A 17,808-nucleotide genomic window follows, 5' to 3' on the forward strand; every position below is an offset into this window, starting at 1 on the left:
ATTAAGAGGTCACAAGCCTCTCTTTGAAGCATTAAGGGGTCACGAGCCTCTCTTTGAACCACAAACTTGATTGACATGTACAAAACATCAAAGTCTATCACTCTGTCGTTGAAATGAAAATTCATGAAGATTTTCAGCCAAGGGCATTGATCTCTTTACTCTAGCTAGCTACTCAACACCATTACTTGAACTAAATGACTGCAAGTACAGGAGACATTTTGAGTACTAATTACTACTTTTTAAGAGTAGTTTTTTCAACAAATATAAACATCCATTAAATGGTAGAACACTGTAACAGACCAACTGTCTGGTGTGCTAATTAGGAAAGGTTACTTTGTTACAAGTTTACTCACCATGTAATGGACAGCCAGAGGAAGTTTTTAGAGTACAATCATGTACCAACTGTAGTTTAAAATAACTATCAACAGGTGAACAAAAATTATCACATTTTAGTAATTTTTTGTCGAATTTCTCTTTCATTTTAGAAAAAGATGGTGCACATTTTCCATATAGATAGGAATACAACAAAATAACATTTGAATTCAACAAATTTTTTGATAAATACTAAAAATCAGAAATTCTTACATTTTTGTAATTTTTTGTTGAATTTCTCTTTCATTTTAGGAAAATATGTTGCCTTTTTAACATTTTAGTTGAGGCACAACACAATAAAGTTGGAAATCAATATTTTTTTGCAACATTTTGAAACAATTTTTTCTTAAATTTTATTTCATGAAAATTTTTGTCAAGAATAGTTCTTTATGATGTTTTGACATGTGGCAACAAAGTGAAACACAAATACTCAGTCATTTGTTACCGATAATTCTCATATCATGAATGTTGTTTACATCAAATTCTTTGTAAGTGCCTCAGGCAAAAGTTGCTAATCCCAACAGCCACAAACAGTTTTGATAGTGTACAATAGACAACATGTTCAAACAAATTTCTGGTGAATACTAAAAATATAACCAACCAGTGACCTTTGGTATTTAACCTTTGACCCAACACAATCCAGATGAAATCATCTTGTGTCATTTATTTCAGAATTTTCGTTAAAGACCCACTTCAGGTCACAAATAAAATCCAGATGTATTTAAAAAAAATGTTGTCTGTCAGAGATAAAGAAAAAGGTTCATTTAGAATGAAAGAATTGATTCTATGTAATTCACTGATGAGAAAGAGCAGTTTAATTTTATAATGCAATGAAAACAAAAAGAGATTATAAGTAGTAGTATTTCAAGAAAATATTACTGACTTACAGGAAAAAGATTGGAAAATTTAGGTAAACATACAAAATATTATAGGGTTAATCTTAACTGACCATTTGGCATCCAGTTTCATGAAGTTATAAGTTGTAAAATACTAGTACATGTTGGTAAAAGTCTGAGTTTCTTGCTACGCGGAAACAGAATCAAAAACATTTCTAAAAGAAACAAAATCGATGGAAAGGATCAACTAGCACAGAAACTAATTGTGCTTCTGCTGAGGTGTATCTCAAAATGTCCAAACCAAAATGGTGATTTAAATAGGACTTGAGATAGTCAAGAATATATGGCAAGTCTTCGGGCTACAGATCTTCAACCACATGTAATTAAGAATGAACTGCATTCCCAACAACACCCTAGGACTTGAGATAGTCAAGAATATATGGCAAGTCTTCGGGCTACAGATCTTCAGCCACATGTAATTAAGAATGAACTGCATTCCCAACAACACCCTAGGACTTGAGATAGTCAAGAATATATGGCAAGTCTTCGGGCTACAGATCTTCAGCCACATGTAATTAAGAATGAACTGCATTCCCAACAACACCCTAATTTAGACTTGACAAAGTTATATGCATGGCAGAAACAGTATAAGCAGTGTTTTGAAAGCAAGCTATTACAACTATAGAAAGACCTGCCCTCAGGGTTAATTGTTATTACCTTCCCCATCAAGAGATTTCTTTGCTCACACTGTAAAGGAATGTTCGGTATCGAGTCAGATCAGCTGCTTGGTGGTGTATTGTGTGGGTCTTTTCATTCATAGTGTAGGCTTCATTGTGTGCTGACACAAAAAACAAGTCATGGGTGAATTGATCAACGAAGTCGGCAAACAGTTTAAAAGTTTGAACTGAATCAACAGATACTCTGATAGTCAATATGGTTTCTTTACTAATGGAGAAATCATAGTCCCTTATTCTCCAGTTTGACTGGTTCAGACATCGGTTTACGAAACTGAAAGCCATTATTCGTATAGGTGAATGGGTCAACAGAGTTTGCCAACAGTTAAAAAGTTTGAATTTATCAAAATAAGATGCAAACAATTTGAACTGAATGAACAGATAATCTGTAACAGTGTAATCAACAAAGCTTCTTCAATAATAGAAAAAATAACCTGTACTCATATGTGACAGATTTGCATATTGTTCTACAAAACCAAAACCTGTTATGGTTCAATTGATCGACGGAGTTAACAAACAGTTGAAAATTTGAACTTATCAAATGAGATTGCCAACAGTGAACTGAATTGACAGATATTTTGTAGTTAACATGGTCTCTTAATAAATGGAGAAATCATAGTCACTTGCATTTCATTCAGTTTGACTGGTCTGTTAATGAAACTGACCACTGACTTACATTTCAGTAATTTGGTTATCAATTAGTGAAATGTACATGTATGTATGCTTCAACACTTCATTAAAATGTACTTAGATACAATTAATAGACTCTGATTTAATCAACTTTAATTTAATTAGTGTGCTGTCAATCATGTCAGTTGGAATGGAACAGGGTTGAGTTGATTTCATTTGAATGATTACAACATTATACAGGCATTATCTCTATGTACATGTACAGCATACATTTTGCAGTAAACGGAATCACTGATCGTTACATGGGAAGTGTGTTAAGTTGATTTAATTTCAGGACTCGAAATTAACTCTGTTTTCAGTTCAGGAATATTTGACTATTGGTCTGAAAGTGGTAGCCGCTAGGACTATAAACGAAAAAAGTTAATTTCTAGTGCTGAATTTGAACGATTACAACATTATACAGGTGTTATCTGTATGTATATGTACAAATAGTATAGCATATATTTTGCCATAAACAAAATCATATAGTTACAGGGGGAGTGTGTTTAATTGATTTAATTTCAAGGATTACAACATTATACTGGCATTATCTGTATGCACAGTTTTAGTCTAGAGGCTATCCATTACTTCAAATCTCTTCTCACATCAGGGTAAAGAGAGATCTTGAGATTTGGAGCCACAGATAGCCTCTAGACTATTGTAGTAGTAGTAGTAGTAGTAGTAGTAGTAGTAGCAGTAGTAGTAGTAGTGCACTTTGATAGTTAGTTACATTGCTGTGTGTTTGACTGTCCAATTGTTGGTTCGGTAGCTTAGAATTATTATGTGGTCTAACTCACAATCGTGACGTCAGCAAGTATAGAATGGAATGAAACATACGTATAGAATAGAAACCAGTCTCCTGAATCTAAATTGGACCAGAATTTATAGTTAACTGCGTCACTGCTTGTACTTTGTTTTTACATCAAATAGAAAGTACTTCTTAGACATTTCACTGCCATGAGTGTTTTAAAATTAATTTATGTGCAATTAGCATAATTGTACTGCATGGTCCAATCACTTTAATGCTGTGGAAATTGATTTAAACGATCTAATTTTTGAATTTTTTGTGTTCGTTATTTAGTTCCTCCAGCATGTGTACATTTGAATGGTGAGGGCGCCGGGATAGCAGGTGAAGAAGTTACCCTGACATGCTCAGTGTGTAGTAGTAATCCAGCTGCTAATATTTACTGGAAGAAAGACAACGTTGTCATCACAGGTAGCGCTTTGGAAACACTTCGTGGATCGACGTACAGTCGGGGCGAGAATAATGGTGAAATCACAGAACAGGAGTTAGTGCTTCGAGTGTCACCGTCGTATAATGGCGCTAGAATCCAATGTTTTGGTAAAAATCAAGAATTTGATGGAACTGAGACGTCTTCAGAAAAAGTAACGATTGATGTTCTGTGTAAGTTGACAAGAATTTATCTCTATATGTATATTATACTAATTGTGTAAAGGAAAAGTCCAGGCAAACTTGTTCCTGCTATTAGGAGAACCACTGCATAGTAGAATCACATATCACATAGATGTAGGACTAAGGTACAGAGTAGTCTGGATTTCAACTGTGGTCTAACACTGTGAGTGAAGGTATAAATCGTAACGACACTGTATAGGAACTCGACTAGGTACAGAGTAAAGTGTTCATTAAATGTGTAACGTGGACCTGCAGGGTAATTGACAGACTATAGTGGTTTAGCCTAGGGGTTGACACAGTAATTGCTGATTTTCTGGATGTCAAGTTACGAGCAGATTGAAAAAAAGTGGTTTTTTGTTTCACTAAAACTTCTAAGTAGTACGAAACATGTATGGAAAGATGAGAGGAGGGAAAGATGGAGGTATGGATGAAGATAGAGATAAATGAAGAGAGAGATGAATGAGTGGATGGATGGTTGGATGGATGGATGGGTGAATGGATGGATGGGTGAATGGATGGATGGATGGATGGATGGACGGACGGACAGACGGATGGATGGATTGACGACAGACAGACTGACAAACAGGGATGGATGGATGGATGGATGGATGGATTAATGACATGAGATGCATGGATGGATGGATGAAGGAAGTGATGGATTGATCGATTTGAATATTTGAGTTTATGTGTGTGTGCTTGTGCTTCCAAATTGCTTGGGGGGAGGAAGGGGAGTAATGTCTATACACATCATCACTATTGTTACATTTTGCTTGGCATCCAGTCATGCATAAATGAAGCTCAGAAATACACAAATTATTAACAGTCAAAGATAACAGTGAAGTTTTCAATGATGCAATAGTATGTACGATATGTTGTGTTTTTACATCTTCATCAGCTGTCTCTTTGAGAGGTGACTGGATAGGGGTTGCTACAACATTCTGTATATGACAGACACAAGTAAACCCTTATTTTCAATAACACAATAACTAATACATATAACATGTCATCCTATTTCAGTTCCACCCACCTATCCCGACGGCTGTGTCACGTCCCTCACAGGCTACCGGGAACCCCTAAGAGATGGTGATAGTCTGACCCTGTTATGCACATCATGTAGCAGTAACCCGGCAGCAACCATTAGGTGGTATAGGGATGATCAGGAGGTGCAGGGGCAGGGAAGAAACCAAGATATGCTGACTGATGGTTTGTTTGATGGTCAAGTGACAGCGCAGGATATTACTATTCAAATGAGTAGACACCATCACGGTAGTCGATATCATTGCAGTGCAGTCAATAGAATGGTACCAGGTGTACCAGCACCATCTCAACAGATTGTACTAGAAGTCGAATGTAAGTATAGCACTACTTTACTTTCATTCAAAGATGTTTTAAAGACCCATAATTCCGTCCCAGGCACTCTTGTTACTGAAACAGGAAGGATTATGTAAGATAATTCATTTGTTCAGGAGTGAAAATTAGTCTTTGAGAACTAGTTAAAAACTGTAAAATCATAAAATTTTCTAAATGGTGAAAATACCCAGGTTTACAATATACAGAGATGTCATTGTAAGACATTGAGGTCATGTGACTGACTCAATGTGTTATTTCATTTTTGGCTGATTTAGCCAAAAGTGGTTGGTAGTGGACCAAAATACGATGTATTATTGGAGAGATAGGAGTACTGAGTGTGTAATGTACCAAATATTATAAAACTGGTGTCCTCATGGTAAGTGGGTTTTGCCAACAGCAAGTGTTGTTTCAGCCAAATTAAAAAATAAGGTATGTTTCCGATAACTCGACCTGACCCTAAACATTTTTACATGCAAAAAGGTAAAATTATGACAATGTACTTCCTTGCCCAAAGTATTTTTAAAAAAAATCACATTCCAGTGAGAAACTATGTCATTTCTGCCTATAACAGCACAGTCTGTATATTGTGACCAATGAGTATCTTGTCTTTGGGTTGAAATAATGAACAAAAATAAAATGTGAAATAAAATGTATTTTCTGAATATCAGAGACAAAATATTTTTTTTTTATATATATATTTTTGCCTAAGGAAGAGAAAGCCTACTACTGAGGTATTATTGTACTGTATGGTATAGATGGGATGTGACAATGATATTGTTCTATTTGTAGATATTAATTGAATTGATGATCCATACAACTTACTGCCCTCAGGGCATCATTAAATTCTATTGAATGATTTCTATATATAACAATTAACATACATTGTTTTTGTGCCCCCTCCGGTGAAATATCCGTAAACTATGCCAGCTTTTTGAACAGTATGTTTGTTTAGTTGATTTTTAATATGTAGGAATTTCAATTATGTTTTCATACTGTGTTATTAATTTCACAAAAAAAAAAACCTACAGAAAAATTACTTATGCTGGTGCTGTAACCTTTCATCGACCTGACTCTAGAGGGCGCTGTTTAGAACTGCTGTGTCACACAGCTTGAGTCTGAAAGCAAGCAGTAAATGTTACTGTATAGATGGGCAAATATGACCTGTTGCAATGAGAATTTGCAATGTGAAACAATTGTTGAGATCATTGTTTCAGTATTTCATGTTATTTTTCGCTGTCGGCCACCTTCAAAGCATTTTTTAGAAATTGTACAATAGAAATTCACGGTGTCCATTTCACCAGCTATTCATACCTGCTTGTTTGACAAGCCGATAAAATATACATGTATATACAAAAAAAAAAACATGTCAAATAATGTCAGACAGCATTCATACAAATAATAGCAATTGTGCAACGTGAGAGTACATTATTAATGATCGTCGACCAAAATTAATATAAATTATGATGAAGTACCAGCTGGTATAACAAAAAATTTGACCATTGAGACTATTTGTTAGCTTGCCATATGTTACTTGGGAACATTTTCATTTTTAGTGTGGCCAGCAAGATCAGTACAAGGTCATTGAACTGTACCAGCTAATAAAACAATATGTCTGTGTACCTATGATTTTAATAACTAATTATCATAACAATAGACATCTGGTCATAACTGGGCTCATAGATGTTGAATATTTGCATATATTACTACAATGTACAGATATGTAATTGCATTGTATATTATTTTTGTATGATAGTGGTTTGATTGATCGTGCCGCCATTCCACATTTCTCAGGGGGGGGGGGGGGGTTGTCTGATAGTGGTTTGATTTATCATGCTGCCATTCTATATTGTCAATACTCTCAAGGGTCAGGGGATGGGTGGGGGGGGGGTTATAAAATGTTCATTATTATAGTGAAGTTTTTCTGTAACATGGTAAATTATTATCATAAGAGGAGAGGTCTTTGAACGAACTGCCATGTATATCAGAAAGCTGCATTCCATCAAGGAAGTGGGGGGGGGGGGGGTCACGAACCATTTTGGATTAGAATAAATACTTAGGTGAGAAAAACAAGTTTTTTGGCAGGACGTGAAAAAAGTGGTTTTGAACAAAAAAAAAGGTAGAATAATCCTATGTAATCCGTACAACTCTACTGATAAGATGTTACAAAGAATAGAATTTTTTATCTTTGATGTACTTTTTCATATCTGTTTCTGGATAATTTAAAAAAAAAAAAACCATGAAAGTAGTGAAAATGAATCTGAAACTTGGTACTAGAATTAACAAGTTCATGTCTGTGTCACTTTCAGATAAACCTGTAATAGTGAACAAAGAGGCAAACAACAAAGCTGCAGCCAGTAGCAGAGAAGAAGCTGTATTGCAATGCCAATCTGATTCTAACCCTGCGCCCCAAGTCTACTGGTTCCATGGCAACAAACGTGTCATCAGTGATGGCGTCCACTATACTGTCACCTTGGAAACTGAAGGTACCATAACAACCAGTTTCCTTCGCATCACCAGTGTGCAACCATCGCGTGACTACGGTACCTATAACTGTACGACCAACACAACGATGGGAATGGACAGTTTTCTTATCGATCTCCAAGGAAAAAGTAAGTGTAAGTGAAAATCGATTACGTTTTGTAACCGACATAGCACAAGGGTCAAAGGTTAAGGGTCATCCTATCACATACTCTTGTGTGCTCATGTAAGTATCATGTCTTTTCTATCATTTTTTTAAGTGAGTGTATCGTACAATTTCTAACCAAAGTCACATCATTACAGAGTAGAGAGAATGAAAAAATTTCAGCATTTTTTGAAAAGTCTATAACTGAACAAGTATAGAAAATGAAAAATGAAACATTATTTCCAGTTTCCTACATGTATATTAAACTGACTTTGTAGAAGATCTTTGGTGAAGGGCTAAATTCGCTAATTTTCAATCTCTGGTCGGTGTCTTGACGCTTCAAACATGTATCGAGCCAACATTTTCATGAATACACAGTCCCCAAAACCCAACTAATTTCAAAAAATGCAGTGACAGATTTCTTTCCTGTATATTCATGATACTGTAGTCCAACATTTGGAGATAAAAAATTTGTAATACTCTCTACACTGGCAGTTTCATAGACACACTATGAGCTCCGTGAGTGTGTTACATGGACAAAGTCATCTAGCATAATGAGTGTCATCGTAATCCGACCCCTATTTTATACACAAAATAGTCCTTTAAAAACTTTCGTACATATTATCAAAACACATTTGTGTATAAAATATACAGGCATATCAACACCATTAAAAGAATCTGTTGCTAAAAACATCTATTTTGTAATTTTATATATAATTATTTCGTGAAGAACTGCTACAGTGCTAGTATGAATCATAATTTTCATTCCAATATTTCTGCATGTGATCTGTGGCAGTGTTTACAAATTGTACAGAATGTCTTAAAATATGTTTTTCATAAACATTGTCATCTTTTGGTGTTGGGTATTATTTCTTACATAGTCTGTTAACTTAAGATGTCAAGAGAAGTTGAGGTAAAAAATTTCTACAGAATGTGTAATTGTTCAAAATGACATCTTAGGGAAGCAGATTATGTAAATCATGAATATTCATGTAAATATTTTCATCATATCAGTAAAGACTTCTAGTAATATGGGTAGTCACATGACATCATGCTCTTCTCCCATTGGTGATATTAAATCACATGATAAACAATTTCTCTATCCATTGGTGAAGGGAATTCAGTCACATGACCTAGCATAGTAGATGCATTGGTGATGGTTATTAGTCATATGATGTAAAACTCTTTCCCTATTGGTTAAGGTGGTTGTCACATGATGTAGATCTTTCTTCCCATTGGTTAAGGTGATAATTTCATGTGCCTTATATGGTGTTTCATTGCAATATTGACCCAATCCCCATACATTACTCACAAAAAACATTATGCAAAGTTTCAGTATTATCAACAAGACATGTTAGAGTATGTGCAAATACCAAGCACACAAAAATTTATGGGACCACAGTGTTCAAGTAATTTTAGCAATCTGTGGCTGGATTTGAGTCACAATTACTTGACATGTGTAAGGTTGTTCAGTGCTATCGGGGTAATAACATATCCTGCATGGGTTTAACTTTCAGAGCAAACAAAACATTTTTGAAAAAAAAATTTCATGACAAGCTCAGAATTTCAAGGCATGTTTTCAATGCTACAAGATGTGGAATGACCTCACCATGTATATGCAGTGATGGGTCAATAATATACAGAAAGTGAAAGAATGTCAATGTGCTTACTTTCATCATCCAGGGATACCAGATCCAGTCAATGACATGCAGGTTATACATATGACCGATACCACGGTAACAGTATCCTGGCAACCAGGTTTTGATGGCGGAGAGGAACAGTTGTTTCATTTGAAGTATAGATTACATGGCAACCATGACGATGTCTGGATGCAGTCTACATCCACCGTCCAACCACCGCTAGTTCTACGAGAATTAAAACCGAGCACAGAATATGAAATTGTCGTAGTTAGCGAAAATAGTTTAGGAAGTGCAGAAAGTAATCCAATAGTTAGACAAACATGTAAGTATATGTTCAGTTCATTTTTGTTTCTATTTTGCAGATTCACTTCGTCTGTCTGTCTAATTGTCTCTGTTTGACCATCTCTGTCTAGAATAGTAACCCAATTCTTACTCACACTGTCTGTTTCTTTCTGTCTGTCGTTTTCACTTTCTGTTAATGTTATACCTCACTAATTTACACTGCAGTAGCAAAGAAACCATGTGAGTATATATTCTATTGTGTACATTATGTTACATATCTACATAATTCCTTTTGTTTGTCTGTCTCTTTCTCTTGAACTCTCACTTTCTCAGTCTCTCTCCTTGCATGTCTTTCTGTCTCTCTGTGTTTGTCTTTGTCTGTCACTCTCTCTCTCTCTGTCTGTCTGTCTGTCTGTCTGCCTCTCTCTTCTGTCTGTCTGTCTGTCTCTCTTTCTCTCTCTCTCTCTCTCTCCCTCTCTCCCTCTCTCTCTCCCTCTCTCTCTCCCTCCCCCCCCCCTCTCTCTCTCTCTCTCTCTCTCTCTCTCTCTCTCTCTCTCTCTCTCTCTCTCTCTCTCTCTCTCTCTCTCTCTCTCTCTCTCTCTCTCTCTCTCTCTCTCTCTCTCTCTCTCTCTCTCTCTCTCTCTCTCTCTCTCTCTCTCTCTCTCTCTCTCTCTCTCTCTCTCTCTCTCTCTCTCTCTCTCTCTCTCTCTCTCTCCCCAATCATAATCACAAAAACTCCTCATTCTCACAATACACATTACTCAATCAATGAAAGTAATTTAAGTCAATCTTTCGTCTTCCAGTGTTAGCAAATTTTGGTACAAAAAGTCCTCAGACTGACAAGAGGTCTTCAATAGGTGTTCCAATTGGTGTTGCCATAGCAATATTAGCAGCTTTGGTTGTTCTCATCGCAGTAATAGTTATCATTTGTAAACGTAGAAAATCTAAAAAAGGAGAAAAACCTTCAACAGGTAAGAAACGTTTGTTACGGGTCATATGATTGGTCAAAATATGAGAATTTGAACTAATATAGTAATTATCAACCAATGGGTTGGCAGGTAACAGAATTCAGAGTTCTGGTGGAATTCCAGTTTGGATTAGAATTGAAATTTAGTTTTGAAAAATAGTTTTCTGGTAGAGCTATTCAAAAAGGTGATTCAGAACAAAATAATCTGTATGGCTTGACTGATGACATGACGAGATGCGAGATGCGAGAACCTGAGATTGAAACCCTGGCCTTTAAACAGTTATTTGTCAAGCTTCAAACTCTGAACTCCGTGTAATCAGAAAGGAAACGTTATGCTAGTCTGTAAGATATGATGTGTCGTGCCATGCTGATCAGTCATACGATGTGTTGTGCCATATTGATCAGCCATACAACATTTTGTGCCACACTGATCAGCCATACGACATTTTGTGCCACACTGATCAGCCATACAACATTTTGTGCCACACTGATCAGCCATACAACATTTTGTGCCACACTGATCAGCCATACAACATTTTGTGCCACACTGATCAGCCATACAACATTTTGTGCCACACTGATCAGCCATACAACATTTCGTGCCACACTGATCAGCCATACAACATTTTGTACCACACTGATCAGCCATACAACATTTTGTGCCACACTGAACACTGATCGGCCATACAACATTTCGTGCCACACTGATCGGCCATACAACATTTTGTGCCACACTGAACACTGATCGGCCATACAACATTTCGTGCCACACTGATCGGCCATACAACATTTTGTGCCACACTGAACACTGATCGGCCATACAACATTTTGTGCCACACTGAACACTGATCAGCCATACAACATTTCGTGCCACACTGAACACTGATCGGCCATACAACATTTTGTGCCACACTGAACACTGATCGGCCATACAACATTTTGTGCCACACTGAACACTGATCAGCCATACAACATTTCGTGCCACACTGATCACTGATCGGCCATACAACATTTTGTGCCACACTAATCAGCCATACAACATTTTGTGCCACATTGATCGGCCATACAACATTTCGTGCCACACTAATCAGCCATACAACATTTTGTGCCACATTGATCAGCCATACGACATATTGTCCCACAGCTATCAGTCATACAACATTTTGTACCACACTGATCAGCCATACGACATATTGTCCCACAGCTATCAGTCATCACACACTGATGTGGCTGAATAACATGACATATCTTACAGCCTAACTTGGTACCAACAAACAATGAAAGAAAAATATGAAAAAAGTAAATGAAACAGTTTGAACTTTTATATCACTGTCAGAATGTACACGTAGTTTGGAATTGACAATAAGAAATGTAATTCACTAATCTCATTGAAACTTAGTTTGTAGGATACAGACATTCTTGCCACGCTATCAATATCAGCCAACACTACGAAGCCTGATAGGGCTGAACAACATGATATATCTTACAGTCTTATTGATACTGTAAAGTAGTTTCAATAATATGTGGATGGATATATAGCTTACACAATGTATATTTAGACATTTTTTTCTCAATTAGATATTCATATCTCATTTACTGTTATTATTTACAGTTTGTGCCAATGTAGAATTTGATAGTAGAAGAAATAACCAACATCAAAATGAGTAAGTAAAATAAAAATATTAGTTTTATATTGTGTGCCACTCATTACATGTATCATATATGTACCAGTGATTACTTACAATGGTAGATACGCATACTAGTGGTTTTTGCACTGCAGTGCAATACTGAAAAAAGTTTTGCATACCTTTATGCAAATTATATGCAAATACGTGCACATTCGTTTCTTGTACATGATACCATGTGATCACCCATAGATACGTAACATCACACACACATTGCACATGATGTTGATGACTGTTCAAAGGATGAAATGTTCTGTTCTACATATGGTTCACAGTTGACGTACGATCTTTCAATCACAGATAGCGTGCAGAATTTCTGCATATAGGACTCCAACAATAGCTTATATTACATTTTTTGTACAACACAGTGTCAGATTCTTTTGAGATGATCACCATTTAATAATATTTTTTTAATTTTATTTTCAGTTTATCTCTTAGTTATTTCACAAGGCCACCAGCACCTGAACCACCTCTCAGATCAGGTTAGTTGATTTGGTTATTGTTTCCTCCTGTGAAATGATTAAATTTGTACATTTTAAATGTCAAGGCAAAATAACAGTAAAATGTGGATGTGTAGTTGGATTTCTAGAACCAAAATATGTTAGTTTAGACAACAAATGTAAAACATTGCCTTTAATGTCAATAATACAAATCAACTTAAATTTAGAGGATGATCAACACTGTTTGAGTTTTACATAAATTTGCAGTTTTGGATAAACATATGTAATAATAACAAAAGCTATGTATATAAGTGCTAGTGTGGGTACTCAGGAGTATTTGCACTCGTGCTTGCCGTGATTTCTGTCGCACTTTCATTTGCTACATTTATGAAAGTATGACTGCATAGAATACAACAAATGCTAGTCTGGATGCCAACATAGTTTCTAACTAAACCACGTCTAGTCAAAGTCCCTCAATCAGTACAAAAAGTTGTTCATCCAATCAGTGAACCCCAACTGCTATAGTGATTTAACAGTGTATAAGTAGCATCCTGAGCTGACAAATATACCATACTGCCCCATTAAACACTAACTTTATGAAGGACTGTGTTATTGGTTAGAATTTTGTGATTGATTAACAAAGACATGATGTTAATGACTGTGATGGGTGGCTGTGGATGAATTTTAAATTACATCTCATGCATCTCAGGACTTCTACAGTAACGACTTTGACTAGACTGTGAGTGGAGGTGTACATGGTAACGATACTGTATAGGAACTAGACTATGTTTACGTTTATCTAGTCTCGGTTTAGTAATAAAACATCTTTCAAAATTTTATCTTCTTACAGTGTCGGTACCAGCAGAAAATTTACCATACAATGTCCAACCAACTTTACCTTCACAAAATCAAACCAAAAGACACTATCCAGAAGGTAAGTTCATTTGTAAATTTATTAAAATATGATTTGAAAATGACGCAATAATATAAATTATATAGACAATATCGCTTATACATTGTAAAATACACCCACAATTAAGTGTTTCTGTCAATCAAATTTCACATTCTCTACTTCTTGCTTAGTTTCACAATACAAAGAAACTGCTCAACTTTCATCTTGTAGGTCAAAGTTCACTGAATATGTAATAGAGGTCGAAGGTCAATGAATAGCTAATAGATTAGAGTTGAAGTATGCTGTGTTTTAGGTTATAATTCACTGATCTCAAATTAAAGTTAAAAAAAAATTCTCTGTGTCACGATATTAAAATTTAGAACTAGAGTAGCTTTTATTTGAGCCAATTCCATAATAATGAGGTTAGACCAGTAATGTTTTTGTGTGTGTGATGTTTTATTTGACTGTAACAATATTTATAAACTTTGCAAGAGAGAACGACTTATAATAATGCTTTCTGTTAACGAGCTATGTAATTATAACTGTCGTATTTATGTCGCTAATTTAAATACGCACGTTCAAATGCTTCTCAATGCACCAGAATTAATGTGTGGCGTATGATGGTTGACGAGCTTTTGTTTGTATGTTTGTTTGCACTCTGCTTCTCCCCTCACCAGAAGAGATATACAGTGAGGTCCCAGCGCATCATCATCACATTCCTGACGACGATGAAGCGCCTCCGTCCTACCACCACGGTAACTTTACCCCGCCATCAGAAAACGCTTCTGCAGATTTTTCACAAGTTAGTGTCTTGTTTTACGTTCCCAGTGATATTTTTCGCCTATTTTTGCATATCATTTGCATGTGTTTATTTTCGGCAGCACGAGGGCATACAGCTATTGTGTTTGCGACAGTGTGTTGTCATACATACTAGCTGCACTACTGTGTTGGGTAACGATTGGATAAGGTATTTTCGGACGGTGACAGTAAGGTTGACGTAGAATTGATGCATGTAGTGTCTACTGTACTGACCAATCATAGTCTTTCATTCGTCTAACATACGCATATTACTAACTGTGGGAGATAAGGTCATATTGAAAGCTAAATCAGACATTTTCAGATTTCATCATCTTTTTTCATTATATTTCTCAGTTCATTTTGGGTGTTTATTTGTCGTGTGTTTTCAAACCTCTTGTACTTTTGATTTGAACCTTTGTGTTTGTGTGTTTGAACTTTATTTCCACACTTTACTCAACTGTGTTCCTGATCAAAGTTGCTGATTGGTTTCTTTCAGTCATGTGATAAAACCAAATACAAACCAGATCATCTCATTGGTTTCCATTAGTCATGTTCTAAGGTCACACATAAACTAGCTTTTCCCATTGGTTTCCATTAGTCATGTGATAAAGCCACCAAATATAAACCAGATCATCTCATTGGTTTCCATTAGTCATGTGATAAAGTCACATATAAACTAGCTTTTCTCATTGGTTTCCATTAGTCATGTGATAAAGCCACATATAAACCAGTTCATCTCATTGGTTTCCATTAGTCATATGATAAAGCTAAATATAAACCAGTTCATCTCATTGGTTTCCATTAGTCATGTGATAAACATATAAACCAGTTCATCTCATTGGTTTCCATTAGTCATGTGATAAAGTCAAATATAAACCAGTTCATCTCATTGGTTTCCATTAGTCATGTGATAAAGTCAAATATATACCAGTTCATCTCATTGGTTGCCATTAGTCATGTGATAAAGCCAAATATAAACCAGTTCATCTCATTGGTTGCCATTAGTCATGTGATACAGTCAGATATACCCAGCTCATCTCAGTCATATGTAAATCAACATCTCATTGGCTGTCGCCACATTTAGTCCATGTCATGACAGTGGTATTTCCCCATAGTCATCATAATAGCAATATTTGAAATAGCTCATCACATTGGTTGATTTCAGTCATGTGATTAAGCCTTATATGGTAGCTCATTTACATGCAACAATATTGAGCCAATCATGCCAAAGCTTTTCTTATATGTGTTACTTATCAGTTATCTATCATGTATTTACAAAAATGTACAAAATAAAGTGTATCCTAAATTTCTATGTGATTCCGAGTAGTGGCAGTTACAAAGATTGGACATCTTACTTTTCAAAGTGTGTGTATTTGTTACAAACATTTCTTCCTTTTTAAATTCTGTTCAAATTTGCATGACAATTTTTTTAATTTTTTGAGAATTTTCTTGGTCAATCAATCTTTTTACAAAAAGGAAGTTTCAAAAATCAGTATGAGTGTTAACCAACAATTGGAGAAATACATAAAAGAGAAACATTAAATAAACATCTAGTGAATCTATACAAGAAAAATGAGACATGTTAAAAAAATACAGAGCATACAGATCTCTATGGATACATCTATCTCCATGGCAACATGATTACAGATCTCCATGGGAATATAGTATGTCCATCACCAAGGCAACATGATTACAGATCTCCATGGAGACTGTATATCCATCACCAAGACAACATGCATCTGTTGTCTCGTTCATCATTTCTTGTTACATTTTTCTCCAAAGTTCTAAATTTTTTTTGATATTGTCATATTTTTAGATTCTAAATGGTCTGGGAGACAGGTATCCAAGCCGAAGACATGACCAAGCAGTTACACCGTCTTCAAGTAGTGCCAGTCACTCACCTTCCTCTTCAAGTGTCAACGTTGATCCTCTTTTTGACAATGTCAATCAAAGTGACGATAGCATACACAAAGAATCACCATACAGGACTCATAGTGGCATCTATGTGTAGCCAACTCAGTTATAGAATGTCAGACCACCTCAAAACTAAACGCTTTTTCAAAAGGGAGAAAAAACCATAAAAATCACAAAATTCTACATATTTACAACAAAATTTTGAAATCATTGCATAAAAATAGACAGTTTCTGTGATTGTAATTCAAAATAAAAATGAGATTTACTAAAAAGTTACAAAAAATAAACAATTTTTGGGCAGAAAATTTGGCGGGAAATGTGTGGTGCTGAGTAGGTGAACGACAGTATAAGCAATGCAACTTAAAATATTGTAAATATTTTTATATATTTGACAACAGCGAATGAAAATTTTGGTGTTTGAACTCATCATTTCGAAATATATATTAAAACCTAAAAGGAAAAACATACCCAGTGTTTTTTATCGGACGCAAGGTCGTAGTTTGGAAATTACTTATTAAGTTTTACTGGAACGACAGTAGTTTTCATTTTTATAGCTGACGATTTTATCTGTAGCATGTATTGATGGTACATATCAGACCAGTGACTTTTATGCTCATATGCCAAATTTTGAATATTTAAAGTGAACTTTGTGTGACATTTTGCCAAAGACAGCACATAATCCAGTATTTGTGTCCGAAATTTTATATAAGAACTAGATGTATCCACATTAACAGTGGATTCCATTTGCAGTCACAAAGTACATATCCATAACGAGAAGAAAATTCAACATATGATTTCATTGTTTCTTGCTCAGTTGAAATATTTAAAAATGTTACTTGGAGTAACACAAGATCACTTTGTAATACCTTTTCAAGGTGTTAATTCGCAGGACTAAGTCCCGTAACAATCTTGGTCCAAGTCACAGGACTAAGTCCCGTAACAATCTTGGTCCAAGTCACAGGACTAAGTCCCGTAACAATCTTGGTCCAAGTCACAGGACTAAGTCCCTTAACAATGTTGGTCCAAGTCACAGGACTAAGTCCCTTAACAATGTTGGTCCAAGTCACAGGACTAAGTCACTTGACAATGTTGGTCCAAGTTACATGACTAACAAATTGATAGTATACGGACTAGAATGATTTGAAAATTGTGTCCCGTAACAACACTTCTCCAACATCTACCACTGTTCTGA

General features: G+C 35.6%; 1 protein-coding gene across 1 annotated transcript; it reads left to right on the forward strand.

The window, feature by feature from the left end:
* The first annotated feature begins 5,215 nt into the window (after positions 1-5,215).
* Positions 5,216-16,688, forward strand: LOC144439869 (nephrin-like). Its single transcript, XM_078129104.1, has 8 exons — positions 5,216-5,375; positions 7,682-7,984; positions 9,682-9,960; positions 10,724-10,891; positions 12,500-12,551; positions 12,999-13,054; positions 13,863-13,946; positions 16,519-16,688. The coding sequence occupies exons 1-8, from the start codon at positions 5,216-5,218 to the stop codon at positions 16,560-16,562; spliced, it is 1,146 nt and encodes a 381-aa protein (XP_077985230.1). The 3' UTR covers positions 16,563-16,688.
* The last annotated feature ends 1,120 nt before the right edge of the window (positions 16,689-17,808 follow it).

The sequence above is a fragment of the Glandiceps talaboti genome, chromosome 9 (assembly GCF_964340395.1).
Source record: "Glandiceps talaboti chromosome 9, keGlaTala1.1, whole genome shotgun sequence".
Classification (NCBI taxonomy): domain Eukaryota; kingdom Metazoa; phylum Hemichordata; class Enteropneusta; family Spengelidae; genus Glandiceps; species Glandiceps talaboti.

Bases quoted from the DNA above. Each gene is read 5' to 3' on its own strand.
- LOC144439869 (XM_078129104.1), top strand. From the start codon at position 5,216: ATGCTGACTGATGGTTTGTTTGATGGTCAAGTGACAGCGCAGGATATT. The intron at 5,376-7,681 runs GTAAGTATAGCA...TGTCACTTTCAG, and splicing joins GATTGTACTAGAAGTCGAAT to ATAAACCTGTAATAGTGAAC. The intron at 10,892-12,499 runs GTAAGAAACGTT...TATTATTTACAG, and splicing joins AGGAGAAAAACCTTCAACAG to TTTGTGCCAATGTAGAATTT.